Source organism: Telmatherina bonti, assembly GCF_933228915.1.
Source record: "Telmatherina bonti genome assembly, chromosome: 6".
Classification (NCBI taxonomy): domain Eukaryota; kingdom Metazoa; phylum Chordata; class Actinopteri; order Atheriniformes; family Telmatherinidae; genus Telmatherina; species Telmatherina bonti.
Window position 1 is genome coordinate 34,127,994 of NC_136624.1, and position 20,587 is coordinate 34,148,580.

Sequence of the window (20,587 nt, forward strand, 5' to 3'; positions counted from 1 at the left end):
ACTGATTAGTTAATAAGTCGTGGCGGGTTTATGATACGAGCAGCTGGTAAATTCTCACGTTTAATTGAATAACATGTGATCTGTATCTAAAACTGGCAGGAGTTCTCCGTCGGCCCAGACATGAATTCCCTGATAACCGCAGATGTTTTCATTTCCCTCTGTGGTTGGAGTTGGTGGTTAGATCTTTGGTGACACATGGGCTACTGCTCCTGCATGCTGTTGTTGAGCTCTGCTGCTCCATTTTACTGCCATGCTCTGTGGAGAGATGTGAATTTTAAGATGAGAACTTGTTAAAAAAAAAAAAAAAATTAAAAAAATAAGAAGTCAGGAGTCACTCAGAGAGGAAATACTAGTAATTAAACCAGTATGAAGAGCAGCGATCACTTGTTTGTCTGAATCTGCGGAAGCAACATTAACAGTATGCAGTTTTAGAGTGAATCACACCACTGTAGAGGATAAATACCAGTCCGGAGGCACGGTAGTTAGGTTGCAGCTAGTGTTTTAGCTTGGGGAATTCAGCAGGAAACTCTCCCACATGGAGTGAAGTCATCATGGTTTATATGACCAACCCAAGCTGGTGAACAACAGAACTTCTTCACTTTTGCACAGTCGAATGACGTGTTGGTGATAAGACGGTGATGAAGCAGGGATGGAAAATACATCCAACAAAAGTTTTGCTCATTTGCACTTAGTTACATAACTAGATTGCAAAATGTTCCTAACAAGCACAACATTTCAACATTTTGAAGACTAAATACCACACAGTTTATTTTGTACCTAAACAGAATTCATTTGACTTTTCATCTGCCTCCCTGCAGTGTTTATGAGTTTTAAGATGCAGTGCTACTAACTGAACAAGGATCCTTTAGATTAAAAAAAAAGTATTCAGATTTATGATGCTGAGAAGAAAAATGTTTTTATGAAAGAGAAATAAACAGTGACGTTAAAGGAAGTGGGGGAAAAGTTCAGATGAATGAGAACTGAGAAACTTGGATGAGAGAGATAAAGACAGAAAAGTATGATAAAATGAAGGAGATCGGCACCACAGATTAAACATATGTCACTTTTCTTTTTTTGTTATTTCCGCAGACCTTTTTGTAGAAGCAGAAGATGTATAAAAACGCTGTGCCATTTCCCTGCCCACAGGTTTTATTTTTGTACACTGTCGCTTGGTGAGTCAATGCAACGCCCCTCCAATTACCTCCCACTCCATAGCCCCCACGCCCCATCCATCCCGCCCTTCAGCCCACGCGCCAAACACACTTTGACGTCAGTCACTGCTAAGGAGGGGTGTGAGGGGGGTCCGATTCTGTCGCCCACAGAGTACTTCCTATCCCTCCTCCCCTCCCCTCCCCTCCCCTCCCCTCCTCGTGTCTTTGTTGGCTTCTTTCTCCTTCGCTTCATCTCTTCAGCTGGCTATCACAGCCCAGAACCACCAACTTGCCCAGATCACTTACTTTCTTTTCCTTCTTTACTATTTTTTTCCCCTCTTTTTTGAAGAGAAGCTGTGATGCATAAGAAAAGTAACAGGGTATTAAAGAAGTGTTATAACAGTGTAACACTCCCCCCCCCTCCCCTCCTCCTCCCCCACCATCTCTCACACTCTTCCTCAACGCCTCCTTCTGTTTCCCCTTCTAACTCCCATCCTCTCTAATTTACAGTCTGGTGAAGTTCAGCTGCGCGTGGTGGGAGGCGTCACCTCAGAGAGATTGTGACTCACAAGGGTTCAAACTGTAGAGCTATAAAATATTCATTGTTCAGAGAGGTTAGGGAGTCTCTGTCTGTCATTTTTTCAAGTCAACCCTGGCATCATTTTCATCGCGTTTTAATATTCTGTCCACCTCCGACTTCAAGCAGTGGTTTGACGTATTGGGAACAACATTTATTTGTCTTCTGTCGGATGAAAAGACGAATACCAGGCTCATCCTGTTGCATTAAATATGAATGAACATGAAGTTATGATGCAGAAGAGGGATTGCTACGCTTACCTTCACACTTACCATGCAGACATGTGAGAAAGCAAATATGCAGAATTTCCCAAAATGTCAAACTATTCCCATACCTGATCACAAACATCACATGATTCACAAGTCTATTAAAGCACTCTGTACAGTCAGTATTGGAAAGGTCACCTGTAGCGTGAGTTCCTTCCGAGCCTAGGCTGAGCTTTCCAGCTCGATCATGTGACACCATCCGAGCCAGTCGCAACCCTTCGTCCATCAGAGCTTGCTGTATGAGATGGCGACTCCAGCTGGCAGGGTTGGAAGCGTCAGCGTGGGGACGAGGGGACGGAGACTGGTTGCACTGTGAGCCGGTGTCTGATAGAGCAAAAACATCCAAGTTTAAACTGAGTTTTACTGAAATAGACAGGAAGTCAGTTTGCGTCTCTTTCTATTTATACATACATATAAATATATATATATATATATATATATATATATATATATATATATATACAGTTTAAAGCATTACCATGTGATACACTGTCAAAGCTTTCTGCAGACAAGCTGTCATCATCTGCTCTCTGCATTGAGCTCTCCGTTCCCTCCGCTCCGAGAAGTGATGACACACTCTCGGGCACGATCACCTAAACCACATAATACAATCCCGCTGATGAGCCACTTCAAATCAAGCGGTCGTAGCATGACCAGCAGCAGCAGCTGCTGAGACAACTCACCTCGTGTCTTGCTCTCTTCTGACACACACTGCTCTCATCCATATTTGTCCTAGAAGAGGAAAAGGGGGGAAAAAATGGGGGTGAAAGTTTAAAAAACAGAAGTGAAATATAGTTCTTTATGGAAAATGACCTCATGAGCTTCAGCTGTAAAATCAAGACAATGTCCTAGTAAAAAAAGAGGAATCACAATGAACACAACTCGTACTAGATTTTATATCTAAATCCAACATAAAGCTTAATATGTATCAGAAATGTATGTATGACGTGTTACCACATATTTATGTTCTAGCCTTTATTCTTAAAAGTAAAAATACATACGTACAACTGCAGTCCTCAATGTGGGTCTAATACTCTGACGCACTTGTGTGATAATGAATTAATTTTATGCAATTAAAAGCAAGAATAATCCAAAATAAACTTTTGCCAAGTCTGGAATAGGCGGTCTGACGGTATACTCACCATTATACTTAGTCATATTATTAGTTGTATTATATATTAGTTATATTTTTAATTAGGTATGCGATAATGATATGCTGCCCGTGTATTATGTTTTGATTGCTACTAATTTAAAGTCCCTGAGCCTGCCCAGAGACCAAAGCTGGAAATGAGCCTCTTGCCTATAATCTTGCATATTTATGTGAAAATGTCCATTATTTAGCCTAATTCTTATTCTTAAATAAATATTTAAAAATATAATACATATTGTCTCATACTGATGGAGATTTTGCTTAAATCTGATATTTATCTTCATAAAAATATCTGCAGCAAACAGCTATGTGTTATTTGTGTTTCCCTGTGTGGCTCATTTGACAAAGACTACACAGGTTGTTCGTTAATGCTTTGTGATTTCTAAACCCTGCTTACTTATCCACAGTTATTAACCCTTTGGCTTATTTGACTTCTGTCCTAATGCGATGCCTTGCTTCTGTTACTGAAACTGCATCTGGACCTGCATGTCTCTGTCAGTTCATAAAGCAGGTGTGAGGTCAGGGATTGCTGTTCACTGGATCACACTTCCCACACCTCAGCCAACACCCTTACCTTGCGTGCTTTAGTGTGGAGGTGTAGGCACATTTTCTGGCCACCTGTCGAGCCAGAGAGAAGAGCTCCACCCGTCTGAGCAAAAGAGCGTTGTCTCGCATGCAGAACTGTGCAGCAGCTTCATTGATGATCAGCTGAGGAGAAGAAAAAAACACTGAATGAAGGAGGGATGCAGACAATGAAAGTGGGATCCAGGTTTACAATGATTAGTATAATCATTTAAATGCTACCATCTGACATAGTTTCTGTACTAGCAGAAGCTCTGAAGCAGGATGTGATCATTCTAAAACTTCTTTTTCAGCTTTTGTCTTTGATGCTTTTACCTCATGATGCGTAAGCTGCTTGCCTTCTCTCCTCTTCGAGTCGAAGCGTCCATAGATGAGGCTGTATTTCCGGATCTCCTCTTCCTTGTTTGCATCCTGGGACCCCATCCGGAAGATGTGCCCCACAGTCTTTGCCATCTTCTTGTTCATTCTCAGCAGAGTCTTCACCTCTGCAGGATCTGACCTGGGGAGGGTTCTGAAGAGCCGTTCCACACTCACAACCACTGCCCTCGCGGTGTCCCTGTCCAGCTGTCCTCCGGGCCAGGCTGACAGAGCAGCTGGGGCGAAGGAAACAGACGGGATTGGGGATGAGGACGGACCAGGGGGACATGTTGATGAGAGAGGTGGACTGGGTGGCTCATCTTCTACTCCAGATGGAGAAACCAAAGCGTTATTCCCATCAGGCTCCGGGCTGAGCCAGTGAGGGTCCATGGGTGACAGTTTTTCCCTGCAGTGTGTGTCTGGTGGCTGTGGGGAAGCCTGGGAGCAGGGGCTTCTCGGACTCCCACTATGCATAGGAGTAAGACACATCCGATCGTCTCTTTCACAGGGAGACCCAGGCTGCCCATTACTCACAGACTTCCTGGGCCCTGATCCACTTGTCCCAGTCCCATCAACTTTGAACAGGGGGATGCCTCCCAGAGGAACGTTAGCCACAGGCTGGCTGAAAAGGGCAGGGTTCGCCGCCCAGTCTCGGAGAGCCTTTTGCAGCCTACGCACATGCAGTGGCTTGGTGGCCATGCCAACTAGTGCCATAATTTCAAGAAACTCCTCCTCTGCAGCCTCGCAGAGCTGCTGCACGTCGTCACCACCCTGCTGGATAAAGGTTTCATAATAGGCCAGCAGGTTAGCCCTCTGCAGCACCCGATAGAGTTGCAGCTCACCAAGTGTGCGTGGCAGGGACATGGCACACAGCACTGGAAAGTTTAGGCAGGAGAAAGGAAACACATGAACCTGCAGATGGAGAAATTCTGTGCAGGTTAATTATTTGGATATAGACTTTGCTATGTGGTCCACACCTAAAACTATTGTTTTAAATATATAAATATAAACAGCTAAATATTCTTAGCAACAGACAAAAGAAATCAGCATATTTTCTCTTTAATCGTTAAACAAAAGTGTGCAAGTTTTCCTTACCTTGTTTGAACCAGTTATACAGATGTGAACCGAGGAGACCAGTAATCAGGCAAAACAGTCTCCTTTATGTCACGGGTCGGTTCTGCTGAAGTAAGACTGACAAAGACGCAGACACATTTAGACAGCACTTGGAGCACTGCCTCCACTCAACATAAAACCATCGACTTGAAGCGACCACTCCTGAGCCAGATGTTACCCTGCTGATACCCTGCTCGCAGTTATTAACCTATTTGTTCCTCTTACCTCTTGCCGACAGCTTTCACGGCGCGGACTGCCGTAGTAAATCCCCTTTTGCGTGTCGCTCCTCGTCTGAAATCATTGGCAGAAGTCCTCCTCCGGCGCAGCGTATTGGTTGCTGGCTGCCTTTTTGCTGTCTGTGTGGGCTGGAGAATGACGGGGGCGGACTGCAGCACGCCATCTGACCGAAAAAGAGCCTTCCTCTCCCGGTAGAGAGGCGGCTTTCAAATTGAAGATGTAGGTGGTAGTGGTGGTATGGAAGGGGTGGGGAGGGGGGCTTGAAATGAACCCTCTGCGCCTCCAAGATTTTTTATTATACGCAGAAGCTTTTGGGGATTCCCATAGCTTTACCGTCACAAAGACCACCCAAACAAGTTGCATACCATACTATATAGAGGACAATAAACCAATGTGACTGATGAGAATTTTGCTGAAATGTTTATGTTTTTCCCCCCATTGTAATGTGGGCGGAAACAAATTATTCTGAGTAGCATTTATCTGGATTTGATATTTTAAAGGCTGAATTCACCAATATTAAGCTTAAAAAAACAAAACAAACCAACAAACAACAACAACAACAAAAAAAACCCAACCCAGAATGGCTGAAGCTGATATTAGTGAATTACGCTCAAACCTGCATAACCATTGCTGCCCATGCACACCCATGCTGTTCAGTTGTCTGGAAGGTGTACAATAGCTGCATGACAGTAGTTACAGTGCATATACGTGTATTTTTAAGCTGTCCTAATTGTTCATGGGTGGAATATAATAATAATAATAATAATAATAATAATAATAATAATAATAATAATAATTATACAAACGCTTGCATATATCGCTGAATTTGCAGGTACCACATTTAATTCAATTTCGGTTTAAATTATAATTATTCTGATCCACAGATATTAGTGTTCAGATAAGCGTCGCACAATAATTCATTTTATGGGATTCGCTGGATTAAACCACGATCTACATAATTGTAATGCAGTTTTAATTTAGGAAATCAGTTTTGTTTTTTTTTTTGTTTTTGTTTTTACATTCCTTATTATACAAGCAGTATGCAGTGTATGCCGGGGGTTATAATTTCTTAGGAGCAGCTATGACATAAATAACAATAGTCACATAAATACACAAAATAGAGTGCACAAATCAATAGCCTTAATGGCTTTCATGTTAGTGGAACACTTGATAGAGTCAATATTTTGTTTGGCCTCCTTATTAAAAATAGAAAAAATGGGCTTTTGATTAGTATATCGACATTTGTCAATACGATTAATGATAAAGAATTGTTTGGTTTTCTCAGGTGGGTAGTTAGTGAAGCCAAACAACATATGTTCAAAGCAAAAGGAAAAACTTGGTTCAATACAGCAGGGTTTTCCAACCCTTTTTTAGCCAAGACACACTTTTCCTCACTGAAAAATCAGAAAGCACTATACAAATAAAAATGTTTTTTTTTTTTGTTTTTTTTTGTTTTTTTTTAAGTCCATACTATTAACAAAAAGTTCATCTCGTCAAAGCCTCTTGAATAGAAATCAGATAAACACAAGAAGATGGAATTTTATTATTTTTCACCTGGGGCCTGTTTGGATGAACACAGAGCTGCTTTTTAGACCAATTAGGTTAAATTTGGTAATTTCTCAGGGCGCACCTGATAATCTCTCACGGCACACTACTGTACCACGGCACAGTGGCTAAAAAACACTGGTCGACTGGAAGAGATCAGAATACAGATATGAAGAAATCAGTTTGTAACATTTGTAAAACATTGGGTGGCAGCAGAGCTCTCGCGTGCATGAAACAGCGAAGAATAAGTAGGAGGCGGAAGAAGTAACTTGATGAAGTGAGAAAAGGCGTAGAAGAAGAAATGACTATATTTACCAAAAAATAGAAAGAATAAAATCCTTTCACGGACACTTGGCTGTCTGTTTAAAACAAGGTTAAACAGTTATTTCAAAGGTATATGTGACATTTAGTTTGTTGAAAACTGAAAGGGAATTATTTGTGTACTTACTGTACTCGTTTGAAACTTGCCTTGTCGCCAAACAGGAAGCGTTAATTTTAGCTCGTTAGTGACACTTAGCTAATAGTTAGCTTCAGCTTGGCTGCTTTTGAGCTTAAAACGTCAACAGTTGCTGTTTATTCTGGGATCTAATCTTCGTTTAATACCTTGTATGGTTTAAATATTGTCAGGTTTAGCCAGTCATAGGTGAGCTGATGTGAACACTGTCTTGTCATCTGCTTCCTCATGCTAACACCCTGCTAACATTAGCCGCCGTAAAAACAAACAAACTAAAAAACATCTGGTTGTTTAAAGTGTCAAACTGAGATCCGACGTACAGACGGATGTCCGTAAGACCGACAGTGTTTCCGTACAGTAGCTTTCTACTTAGCAGCTTTTGTTTTTTTCCACTCGAAATTGAACATACTCTATTTTTCCCTTTGGTTTACTACATTAGCAAACAAAACATTCTCGTTTACACACGTTTACAGAGCGTGCATGGCTTTTATTTCTCATTTCCATTACATACCAAGTCATGTAGCTGCATTACATTAAGGTTAAATATTATCAAGGTTACTCAGTTGGTTCTTTTCCCTTTTTTTCCCAAGAGGAAATTTCTTCAAACAACATTGTTTTCCAAATTATGATTAATACCTTTGCAGAAATTACTGAAATATTCTCATGCATTTGTAAAAGTATCTATGCCACACAATAGAAGTACTCTATTTCTAGTAAATTTTCTACTTTAAAACGTTGTTTGCTTAGAGTTGTGTAAGTGTTGTGCAGCAGTAATAAAAGCAGAAGTACTTAAAATAGAGGGGTGATGGTTGGGTATTATGTGGGCACTTTTAGTCCTAACTTGGATATAATGCTCTGGTGCTCTTGTGTCAAAGCATTTGACTGCAGTTGATAACTGTAGAGACAGAGCTGTTAAATCAAAGCTTGTATATAAAATGTAATTACGATTGGGCAGAAGCTAACATTCATTTGGTATTTGCCTAATATGCGTAATCTTCTATTGCGATATGCATTGTCAGTATTTTCTGGAAATCCGGGTAGAACAGTGTTACAAGTTCATCTCAACACCATATTTTCAGTGTAATATCTGCTAATATAGCATGCAAAAAGAACCAGTTGTAATTAATATTTAACATGGAATAAGGGTGCAAAATATATCATTTCTGCAGCTCTAGTTAAATGTCTCCGCTTAGTGCTTCATATTTTTATTTAAAGGTCTGAGAATGTATACTGTGACATATTTGTCTTCTGATTTTTTTAAAACAATTTTTTTTGCATTTCAGATGACATGCTGCATCCTGGGAGCTGTGTAAAAACCTTTTTTGACACCTAGAAGTGGCCACTGACATGTTTGACCAGAGTGTGGCTGGTAGGAACCCTCAGTCTCACTTTTGTATGGGACTCCGGGTAAAATATTGCAATACATTATGGATTTAGGAAACCCTCTTTCATGAGATTCCAACATTTACAGCTGTAAGTAACATGGAGAAAGGAGCAGCAGAGAAAGAGCTGGATGATGAGGAGATCCCTGATGATGATACTGCCTCAATGGCTGACTTGAGTCAGTGGGAGGTCAGAGAGGCTGATGACAACTGTGAGCAGGAGGATAAAACTGCCTGTCTTAAATCTCAGGAAATCCCAAATCCATCCACTCCACAAGGCTCAGGAGCAGGTGAAGCAGAGTATTGTGGATCCATGGAGGCTACAGAGGATACCGAGGAGGCTTCCGGTGGGTTGGAACATGACAGGAGTACAGATCTTGAGAATTCACAGGTCATAAATCAAGAAGAAGATGAAGCTGCAACAGAGCAGCACATGAACGGGGAATCTGGCTGGAGGAGCGTGGGCAGTGGAAGGAAGTGCAAATTAAGAAGCGGTGGATCAGTGTTCGAGCAGAACAATCAGAGTTCTTTCTGCTCCTTTCCAAAAGGCAATGTCATGTCAGGTGGCGGGCGGCACAAGCAGACACGCAGGCGGAACCACCACCACCATCAGCAGAACCGGGGTCGCCGGCGGACAGGCAACCAACTTGTCTTAGCTTTCAAAGAGATGCTTTCAGAGTCTCTGAGCCTTTGGTGCATCTCATGTATCCACATGTTGATTGAGATTATTGTGACTTTAACTCACAATTGTGGTGTTGGAGTGGAGATGGGAGTTGTGAAACTTTACAACTTTGGGCAGCAGCTCCTAGTAAAAATTACTGATCTACCCGGAATGAAGGCAGATGTTGGTCGGATTCTGAAATGGACAAAACGCACAGGCGCTGACCTGCTGGAGAAAACCATGATGTCTGTGAAGTGGATAAAGACAGTTGTTTTATCTTGTTTAGGATTTTTCTGTGCTTTAGCTATTTTCAGTTCTCAGTGGGCAAAGGGGATGTTTATTCGCATTGGTGGAGAGAGGGGGAAACGCTATTGGACGACTTTTTTGGAGTCGAGGTTTTGGAAGAGGGTGGGATCCCTGCTGGACAGAATTCGAAGTAGGTCCAGGAGGGAAGGTGCCATGCCACAGTTCACACCCGAGTCACCCGGCAGAACTGGAAGAGGTGAGCCAGACCAGGAGTTGGAGAGACTGCTGGCATTGGCTGAGGTACCAGAGGATGAGCTCGACCCCTTTGCAGTGCTCGGTGTGGAGGTGCATGCAACAGAGACTGAGCTGAAGAAGGCTTACAGACAGCTGGCTGTTCAGGTGTGTTCAGACATTCAATCAATCAATCAAATTTTATTTATAAAGCGCTTTACAACAACCTTAGTTGACCAAAGTGCTGAACAAAGATAAAAACAAGTAAAAATATAAAATAGCAGTTCATTCACATGTAAAAATCTCAACAGCCAAAGGCTGATCTAAACAGATGAGTCTTTAGCCTGGCCTTAAACAGAGGCAGGTCCATGATGGAGCGTAACTCCAGAGGCAGAGAGTTCCAGAGTTTGGGCCCTGCCACTGCGAAGGCCCGATCGCCCCACTGTAGACATTGCTGCAATAATGAAGAATAAATAGTGATTTTTTTTCATTCTCTTTGTAAGCAGTTTATTACTTTGTCTATTTTCTGTTAGGTTCATCCAGACAAGAACAAACACCCACGAGCTGGAGAGGCATTCAAAGTTCTGAGGGCAGCCTGGGATATTGTCAGCAACCCTGAAACACGACGAGAGTATGAATTGTAAGTACACAGAGAATTTGGTAAATGTGTTAAAAGTAGGGGTGGGAAAATCTGAATTTTTTTTTGCTTCACAATTTTAAAATCTATTTTTTTGTTAAAAAATCCTTTTTTTTTTTTTCCAAATGAATAAAAATAATCCATTATAAATGTTTTTGTCATTTTTATTGTTTTCATTGATCTTTTTACTTTTCTTCTTGGGCATTATAGCAGCAGAATGATGGTCTGGCTACTTGGTTGTTTTTTCCTAATAGAAATCAAGAAAAATGACGTGGAAAAAAAAAAGTGTTATACATTTATTTTGTTTTTAACCTACAAAAATCAGCAATATCGAAGAATTGTGAGAATCTCAATCTAAATTGAATCGGCACCCAAAAAATCGGAATCGAATCGGGACAAAAGCATATTGTCACAGCCCTGGTTAAAAGTAAAACAAAGTAGAACCAGAAAAGAAATAGTTTGGTTTTTCTTGATTAAAACAGTAGTTATTTGACTTCTTTCGTGTTATTTAGTATCTTCACACAAATGTTTCGTTTCATGCAGGAAGCGCATGGCAGCTACTGAGCTCTCCAAGTCCATGAACGAGTTTCTCACCAAACTGCAAGATGACCTGAAGGAAGCGATGAACACCATGATGTGTACAAAGTGTGAAGGCAAGCACAAGTAGGTCGCTACACGCTCCACATCAACATCATTTTATGCATAATATTCATTTCTGTAAAAGTGTGAAACTGAACAAAATGCAGCTGCTTTATGTGTCGTAAACTTTCACCACAGTTGTATTTCTTTTCTGTGCTTCGTGTGTGTGCAGGCGATTCGAGATGGACCGAGAGCCTGCTGAAGCCCGGTTCTGTGCTGAATGCAACCGTTGCCATAGTGCTGAAGAGGGCGACCTGTGGGCGGAGTCCAGCATGTTGGGCCTACGCATCACATACTTTGCTTGTATGGAAGGAAAGGTGTATGATATTACAGGTATGGATCAGCTTTTTCTAAAATCTTCTAACACAACATTTTTCAGGATCAGTATTTGGTTTTGGGAAGCTCTCACTTTCAAAAAGATTTTCTACTTTTATTTGCATCCAGTTGTAAAATAAATCTGCAAACTTTTAAAATGTTGCTTCATGGAGAAACATTTTGGACAACACAATCTCTGCTCAACATTGTGTCTTAATCTCACCCTTTTGGCTCCAGCAGATAATGTGGTAAATAAGAGCAATGGTAGCAAACTAGAAATAAAGAACCTAACATATAAAACTTATCACTTTCGCTTTAAATGAGAATCATTCAGATACAGTTAAGTCACTTTTATTGTGCTGAAGCATAATCTGCTCATAAAGTTAGTGTTGGGTAGGTAAGACAACATAAAACGGACCCATCTTCCCCAGGTCTGAAGCAGCTACAGAGACATTACGAAGGTGAAAAAACATGGTTTTAATTACAGAAATCTGGATTTGCAGAAGTCTAGTAGGAGATACGTTGCTTCAGGCTTCCATAGCCAAATTCATATTCATATGATCGGTCACTTTAAGTAGAGGGACAAGAAATGTCTCAAGTGCATTAATAAGTATTTAGAGTTGTCTTTTTTTTTCCCATTTTCACATATCCAGAATGTCAGTGAATGTATTTGTTGTACTACTGTCATGTTTCAGAGTGGGCAGGCTGCCAAAGAATAGGCATTTCCCCTGACACACACCGTGTGCCGTATCACATTTCCTTTGGTTCAAAGAACAACAGCAACGCCACACGGCACAGGTATGTTCCTGCAGCTGGAAGCGTTTATCACAACATGTTCCCTGATAACCTAATGGACACAGTGTTTTTTTTTTTTTTTTTTATCATTGTTCTTGTGTTTAAATGTATAAATACGTTTTCTGTCCTCTTTTTCATATTTATGGTTGAATTGAATACATACAGCTCAGTTCCATTAACTCATTGGCTGCCAGGCATTGTTGTAGCAGAGAGTCACGTTCGTCTTGGAGCATTTTAGCTCATCTGTCGGGACCGTGAAATGTGGGGCGCCAATTTGACTGGGTGCGTACATCAAGGCGTCTTTGAGGTGTGCACTCGGGTCACATTCACAACATGTTGGGTGGGTGCACGCTTGGAGAAGCGCATTTTGGAGGCATTTTGACACGTGCCCGGCCAAATCAGCTTTCAATTTACAGAATCTGAAAAGCACAAAACAAGATGTCTTTGGCAGCCAATGATTTAACCAACTTGTACACAGAAAATTTACAGGAAACCTAGCTCTGCTCAGAAAAGCTTCTATTTCCACAGCCGTACTTCCTTGTTTTGCGATTTAGTGACATGATTAGATAATCGTATCCTGAATAACAAGTAGAATTCCTAACAGCCACTGACTGACGTAAACACAGAAACTATAACAAAGTTATTCCTTAGTCAGTGACTGTTCTAACTGGCGTGCATTGTTTTTGTATATACGCACACGTAGTTTGTTTAATCACTGTAATATCACTCTGGTACAGGGCGTCACCATAGCAACGCATTCATCAACTGATTCAGATCAGCTGGTGTTTAACAGGTGAATGAGAGAAACGCGCTTCAGCTTGACAACGGTCGTTTAGCAGAAAAAGTACATCGAGGCCAACATGAAATAGTTCCTACACTTAGGTATATTTAGTGTTGTAAAAAAGAAAAATAAATTTGTTATAAAAAAAAAAAGTCAAGTGGGTCTTCAGGAGCAGGACTGGAAAACTGATAACCCTCCCTTTAACTCGCCTTAAAGCGATTGTTTTTTCTTTACACCCATGTCATAATTTTTCTGTTATAAAAGAGCATATTTTCAGCTCATATCTGACTAACCTTCCCTGTTCTCTTTCAGGACATCATCAGAACAGGCAACAGGTCCGTCAAACCCGGCCGATCTGCAGGACTTCTTCAACAGAATCTTCAAGGGAGGACCACCTAATGACATGGCAGCAAATGCAAACTTGTTCCCCTCAGGTCCGCCTCATCATCACCCACCTGGTGCTGGAGCAAGTCCGTTCTCTTCTCCCCCAGGGCACACGGGTTTCTACATGCCGGGGGCGCAGCGGCCAGATTCCAACGAGACATGGACTGACAGTGGAAAACCTCCGAGGAGGAGGAAGAAGGTCCGTAAACCTTTTCAGAGGTGAAGTCCGTTGGCTTGCAGGTGTATCAAAATCACAACGCAGGGACACAATAAATAATGGCCATGTTTGTCTCGCCTGCCTCTTGGCACGCCAAGACCTGACCTGGAGACGGTTCGTGGGTGTCTGCAGTCAGATAAGCCAAAGCAGAGAGACTGACCATAAAGAGGAGCCAGTTGACTGAATGTGAGAACTGAAGGTTGAAGACGTGGCAGCGACACCCTGTTTTGTTGTCGGTCTTAAAGAGGACTGTAGCCTTTGACATTGAAATCCTTTTCAGGATGCTGTAATGAAGCATTTTTTCTTTTCATTATTTCCTGCCAAATCCATTGTCGATGCATGATTTATTCATCCGCATTTTAATGCTTCAGTTTTCTCACTTTTGCTGCTGTTTAAGGTTAATTCAGCAACATCAGACCCCGACAGAGGGTCTGATGAGGAGATCAGATTTATCTCTGACAGAAAAATGAAGATCCGTGCAGCGTCACTGCGTCGCCGTTACCGTTAGTTGTGTTTGGATCTGCTGCTGGAGCAGTGCCTCGCCCTCTGTATTTCAAAAGTTAATCCAAATCAGCCAAACTTGACTCATCTGAACCACATTAACAAAGATAAGGTAACTGTACTAAAATGCAAAATGTTTTTTTTTTTATTTACAGCAGAATAATTAGACAGCTGCAAATGGTGGAAGGTTTCTGTAAAAATACATTTACTGGTAAATTGGCCTTAAATTAAGATCCTAAGGGTTGATGTGAAAAGGTTCCTTCTGATTAACGTCACTGGGGGATAAGAGAGAGCCTTCATGGAGGTAAAAAAAAAAACCCAAAAAACTAATAAGTTACTTATGGGAAATGTAGTACTGTCATGTACTGTCTTCTCATTGAGTAAAATGCTGGAGTTTGTGTTCTTTACCACAAAAACTACCATATTCCCAAACCACTCATAAAAATGTTGCCTTTATAAGCTACACATCTATCACTCCATTAAAATAGGCTTGAACAGTCAAAAAGTTAAATTAAAAAAAGGGTAAATTGTTTTCGATTGGAATCCTGATATAAAATTAAAACGTAACAAGTTCAACAACAAAACTTGCATGAACAGCAGCTTTACAGAGTTTTACATGTTTGTAGTTCCACATCAGACATGAAGCTGACTAGTATGTAACAACAATGTTGTCACATCTGTGTTTTTTTTTATCTTCATCCTGACTGTTGTCTTCGTCTCAGTTTCACACACAACACTAGTTTGATCCAGATGACGTATAAAAGTCTGGTAATGCTGCTACGCTGTTGATTTGGCTGCTAAAAACTACATTTTCTAGTCGTGAATTTTGATTTTTTTTTTGCTCATTTTATGCCAGTAAAATGTTTCATAGCATCTTAAACCATGATTGATTCCAGCCTTCCTGGTTATTATTACATGCCCTCCATCAACTTGTGCTGATCCTGCTGGGTCATTACTGCTTTTGCAGTCATGTGCTGCAAGCTTTTATTCAATTACAGTTAATGTGGTTCAGATTTTAATGTCACAAGTTCACAGAAAATTGAGTAAAAACCTGTAACAGACTGATTTGCTTTGAGTTTCCACAGTGTTACAGGTTGCAACAACACGAAGGAGTCCGCAGTGTTGAGATGAGCCTTGGATAGAAAATACACTTCAATTTTAATCAGCTTCATTTAGAAGAAAACAAACAGCTGTTATTGTTTACACCTGACACAAGGATTTTCAGTATGAAGTAATATGGTAATTAACGTGCGATAAGGCATTTGATAAAGGTTATTTTATATATTTGCAGCTTTCGTTTTGTGTTGATTTCCCTTTTGTTTGATTTTGCACACCTACAGCTGAAGTGACACCTGCCATCAGTGATCTGGCTAAAAGGAGACTCCTCCAGCTGCAGCTGAGGAGGACGTGTAGCCCCACACATCAACATTTCACTTGCAAATTCTGATTTTTTTTTTTTTTTTTTGTCTGCAAAAGAAATTCTGATTGCACAAATATTGAATTTTTTTAGAAAGATGTGGGAACTTTGGTGTGATTTTCTAATGTGCAGCCTGAGCGGAAGAGCAGTTTGAACTCATTTAAGCAGGATTAAATGTTTGCCATGTTTCTGTCATGTATCTGTTTATCTTTGAAGGGTTCAACCAGTTTCATAAACATGGAGTAGCTGACTTAAGCCTGAATAGCAAGTTTAAAATATTAAAAATGATCCTGAATTGCCTCTTTTTTTCCAGTTAAAAGTTTTATCCAACCAGACTATGAGGACTAAAATCAGTTTTTATTATGAGGCAGAATAAAATTTCATTTTAATGGTTATAAGTCAAGAGGAAATATTTGTTCAAACAATTTGCTTTTTTGTCATGTACTTATTTTAGCTGTTTTATCTATATTTTCAGATTACGGTCAAATTGAAATAATCTGCTTCGGTACCTGTTTAGGATACTGGACCCCACAGCCATGAGCATGCTCAACATGACGCTTTGTTTTCCACACTTTGTGATTTGAGAATGTGATGCGTGTTTAAAGAGGTAGCAATTTAAAGTCCAAGAAGTCAATGAAAGAGCCAACACTCCAGAGTTCGTTTCTTCTCGTGTTTTTTGACAGAATATGCAGAATTGTTGCAAAAAATATTTGACAATCATCAGGGTTTTTTGTCGGGAATGAAGAGAAGTTCCCGGCTGGCGAACAGTTTTAAAAATATCACTGTTGGGTTTGTTTCCCCTGCTTTATCTGGTTTTCAAATAAAGGTGATTTCCTATATGCACAATGTTGGTTCCATTTTCTGTTCATTATGTGTACAACATTTTTCAGTCACATCACATGTTGCTGGCTATAAAGGTAATAACATGTCAGACATTTACATTAAAAAAAAACCATGAAGAAAGTTTAAACATACTGCAACTGTGAACTTACTGCCGCGAGTAGAAGTCGCATCATTTTACCGTAAACCCAGTCAAAAGGGCTCCATGTCACCGGTTTACCTCATTTCTTTTCCACTTGTTGACCTTTAACCAACTGTGCTTATGACAATGGAAAGAGGGCAAATCATCTGCTCCTTACAAGGAACTGTTTCTCTCAACTGACTTATTACATCCTTTTATGTGTCAGAACAAAAAAAAAGTGAAATTCCTCAATGCTGTAGGAAAGACGCAGTCTTGTTATGCCTCATTACTTTCCCTTTGGCTGTATCCTTCTCAGCTGTCCAGCAGTGAGCACTTTATATCCCACTGACTATGATAAACATGGAGAAGTTAATTCACTGCAGCTTTGAGGTAAAAACCTTCATAAATAAAGCTCAACTTGTTCCAGCTGCTTGGAGGAAGCCAACATCTAAACAGCCATGAATGAAAAAGTAATCCTCCCTCTCCATGAATTCATTTTAAGGTCAGAATTAGAAAATATGTCAGTTTATTTTTGAGTGTTTGACCTAAAATAAATAAGATAAAATGGTATATTTACAAATTTACTTTGTGTGTATATATATATATATATATATATATATATATATATATATATATACAGTATTAGATTATATGACTTGAAGATAATCAATTCAAGTTGAAAAATATTTTAAAAAATACTTGACTACTTGTTTTATGATCTAAAATAAATCTGATTTAAATTTTGGGTTGCTCAGCATTAATTTGTAATAATTCATTTGGCCTAGTACTGAAGTTCACTTTGCAATAAATACACTCATAAATCTGGTTAAAAATAAAATTATAGCATCTCTAATTAAAATACAGAACCTCTATTTTCCACCCATCTTCCAGGCTAACATAGAAAACAATATGATCATATAAGCGACATTAATCCTGCGCTAACGATGTTTCTGTCAGCTACAGCTTGCCTTTTAAAGCATCGATGATGCTGCGTAGCTGAGATGAGTCTCGAAACGCCACCAGCCCGCCATGATTAGCCCAGCGGTCAGCTCCCTTGTGTTGGGTGTAAGGCTGGTTGTAGGTCAGTTCTGTCAGGGTTTCCTGTCCTTCACAGGTGGACTGCAGACTCTTAGACAAGTCCGCCACCCCCCCTCCGAGGGCTCGGAGCAAGGCGTGAGGAGCACAGGAGTCCCACTTAAAGGTGCTTCCCTCTGAAAGGATGTAAATATCAGACAGACCCTGGATGACACACAGGATCTTGTAGCCGGCTCCAGAAGCATATATCAGCTTGTCTGGGCCGCACAGCGAGGTCAGAGCTTCTTTCACCACCTGCTTCTCACTTGCGCTCAGTACCACAGACAGTCCCTGTTGACTTTTAGATCCATGATTCGGTCGTGAAACTGAACAGACGTTGATGTTGCCATAAGACACGCCCCAGTAATGCTTTCCCCTCCAGCTGAGAACACAATGAATCAGAGGTCAGAGCACTTAATTCCAGACAAACATGCACATCAACTAGCAGCTGAAATCTGATTTTAAGTGAAATTAAATTAAAGTTCCAGTGATCATAAGCGATCTCATTTTACAATCGTTGGATCAACTCACCCTCCACCTGCGGGGTCTTTGTGGTTAAACGGCTGGTTGATAACACCCATTACAGGCTCGCCTGTGCTCCTGAGGTAGACCCCGATCAGAACCAGGGCGCAGTGCAGACCTGAGGGAGACAAGTGACCCTCCTCTAGCACCTCTTCACGCCCCTCTATGTACTGACTGGTGGCATCTTATTATCAAATAAAAGAGACAATAGAAGCATTCATGCTCAGCTCTGCTCTCAGGAAATGTACTTACATGGAATTTTAGACAAATAAACTTTTATTTTTACCGATGGGGTCAATCCAGATGGCGAGTTCAGAGGGGCTGAGGGGAACCGTCAAGCCGTCTGTGCTTGCTTCGATGCTCGCCAGGTCTTGGTGGATGGCTTGTGCCAGCAGAGATGCTGCTGTCTTGTCACCATCTAACACCGTGGCCAGCAGCTTCGCAGTCTCCTCCTCTGTGCTGCACACCGTGACCGTCACACTTTCTCCTGGTGACACAATGAGGCTCCAATCATCTTACAACAAACCAATTCAAGTGTTTACAGATCACAAGGCGTAGCACCTTTAAATATTTAGAGAGTGACACACTTGAGTGTTGACTTTTGTATTCCACTATAATGTGTTGACTGTTATACAGAGTGTATTAAGCTCTTCCAAGTATAGATTCTACTGATGGGAAACTGAGGACCCAATACACAGTGTTGTATGCGTGTTATGTGTCATAAGAAGCAATTACCAAGCCCGTTTTCAAACTTGTTAGACTCCTCTCCGTGAATAAAACCAACCATTTCAGGGAACTGCACAAAAACAACAAAAACACACATAACACAATAAAAACTTGATCCAGCTCTAGTTCACTTGGCTAGTTAAAACTCTGACTCGTCCCACCTGAGTGCCCACATCATGCCGGATCATCTCCTGGATCACCACATCGGCGAGAGTCTTGAAGTCCTGCACAAACTTCTTGTTCTTGTCATCGCCAGTCTTCTCCTGTACAAGGAGCTGAAACAGAGGAGCCTCCTGCCTGCAGACCCGAGCCACGTTCGCTGCTTTCTCACCCACCTGGAGCAGCAGCCTCAGCAGATCAGCCATGCCTGGACAAAAGAGAGGCAGGGAGGGTGCTGGAAACTGTGTTTGAAAGAGAAGAGGGAGGTCACATCTGCACATGCTGTACTAATTATAGTCTCAAAATGAAAACAGGGCATCTCTGAAAAAAGAAATGTGAGGGAAGGATGTGGCTTCAGGGCTTTGCATGCAAACCAGAAAGCAGCTTACCACCAAATCATATCATATCACCATGTATATATCCTGAAATTATGTAAAACTTTGTGCTACTGCTCAGTAAGAACTTGTAGTAACACAATTAAGTGTGCATGAAGTATCCAGTTGTTTTGTGTATTAAAGCAAAAGTAAATAAATAATAATAATAATAAAAAGATAATCTCTAGATGTTACCTGGGAATGAAAGCACAGGCCGTCAAGAAACCTAGATAACCTGTTTGTGTAGTTTGTTAATACGATCATATTCTGTAACTCCCGCAGTGTCCTTCTCCTCAGCTGTGTTGTGTGTTATAGCTGCCTCATAACCAGTCTGTTAAAAACTTTCCCGAGCCAAAACCAAGAAATGTGAAAAGAGAATGAAAAAATAAGCTAAAATGACTGAAATCTTGCCAAACCTGGGTTGAACACCGCTCTTTTCTTCCTTTCGGTGGCTGCTTTTTTTTCCCCTGTCAGAGCTGCCGACACTAACTCCGAGAAATGGGCTAAAAACCACGCAGCTTTTACATAAAATCACAAATTTTAAGCCCTTATTTTAGACTATATTCCACTTGATCTGTGCTCTTTACGTCAATTTCCTCTCGCAGGAAGGGCGACGCTCCTCACATGAAGGCTAAAAAAAAAACACAAGGTGCAGACACGAACGTAGACGGCGAGCACGGCGGATTTGTCAAGGTGCGGACGACATGATCCAGTCGCGGTGCGTTCAAAGTAAATGGGAATTTCTAACCTTACATGTTGAAAACGGCAAATGTAATTTTTTCTGATGTAGCCATTCTAAAGTTTGACAAGACATTCAAGAAGAAGTGTGATTTATAAAGATTTGGTATAAAGTTCCATTAAATGTGAGTTAGTTATTTTAAAATATATATACATATATCCTACAGTTTTACAGTAAGAGGTATAAAAACAATATTCCCCTGCTTTGAAGTTGACGTTTCTTATCAAGTACTGCGAAATTTATCTTCAAGTAAAATGATATTTTTTATCTTTTTATTGCATGAAGAATATAAAATTTTTGTACTCTTGACATCATTCCTGTAAAACGAGGGAGAAGAAAGACGTACAAGATTGTACAGTGTACGGAGACAAGAGGGTGTTTTATTTATAACTGC

The 20,587-nt window shown here is 40.7% G+C and overlaps 3 protein-coding genes across 6 annotated transcripts in view; 1 reads left to right on the forward strand and 2 right to left on the reverse strand.

Moving 5' to 3' along the window:
* Positions 1–5,534, reverse strand: part of nab2 (NGFI-A binding protein 2 (EGR1 binding protein 2)) — a 6,833-nt gene extending 1,299 nt beyond the window's left edge. The window contains exons 1-8 of one of the 3 annotated variants that reach the window (XM_079241775.1): positions 5,422–5,534; positions 5,179–5,274; positions 4,042–4,857; positions 3,719–3,852; positions 2,678–2,726; positions 2,473–2,587; positions 2,133–2,318; positions 1–255 (exon numbers count right to left, since the gene is read on the reverse strand). The exon at positions 1–255 is cut by the window's left edge and continues 1,299 nt beyond it. In XM_079241775.1, coding sequence (XP_079097901.1) covers positions 149–255; positions 2,133–2,318; positions 2,473–2,587; positions 2,678–2,726; positions 3,719–3,852; positions 4,042–4,797 — 1,347 coding nt within the window. In that variant the 5' untranslated portion in view covers positions 4,798–4,857; positions 5,179–5,274; positions 5,422–5,534 and the 3' untranslated portion in view covers positions 1–148. Of the gene's footprint in view, positions 256–2,132; positions 2,319–2,472; positions 2,588–2,677; positions 2,727–3,718; positions 3,853–4,041; positions 4,996–5,178; positions 5,275–5,421 lie in introns of all 3 variants that reach the window. The other 2 variants (XM_079241773.1, XM_079241774.1) reach the window with 2 other exon arrangements.
* Positions 5,535–7,235: 1,701 nt separating this feature from the next.
* Positions 7,236–17,335, forward strand: dnajc14 (DnaJ (Hsp40) homolog, subfamily C, member 14). Its single transcript, XM_079241863.1, has 7 exons — positions 7,236–7,371; positions 8,716–10,120; positions 10,486–10,592; positions 11,133–11,252; positions 11,401–11,561; positions 12,239–12,341; positions 13,432–17,335. The coding sequence occupies exons 2-7, from the start codon at positions 8,915–8,917 to the stop codon at positions 13,724–13,726; spliced, it is 1,992 nt and encodes a 663-aa protein (XP_079097989.1). The 5' UTR covers positions 7,236–7,371; positions 8,716–8,914; the 3' UTR covers positions 13,727–17,335.
* On the reverse strand, positions 17,330–20,035 carry inpp1 (inositol polyphosphate-1-phosphatase). Of its 2 annotated transcripts, none has more exons than XM_079241865.1 (6): positions 19,871–20,035; positions 19,083–19,288; positions 18,931–18,991; positions 18,482–18,682; positions 18,205–18,313; positions 17,330–18,055 (listed from the first exon to the last, which is right to left on the reverse strand). In XM_079241865.1, the coding sequence occupies exons 2-6, from the start codon at positions 19,284–19,286 to the stop codon at positions 17,557–17,559; spliced, it is 1,074 nt and encodes a 357-aa protein (XP_079097991.1). In that variant the 5' UTR covers positions 19,287–19,288; positions 19,871–20,035; the 3' UTR covers positions 17,330–17,556. The 2 variants fall into 2 exon arrangements, with proteins under 2 accessions (XP_079097991.1, XP_079097990.1); XM_079241864.1 differs by having other exon boundaries at positions 18,205–18,379.
* Positions 20,036–20,587: the final 552 nt, after the last annotated feature.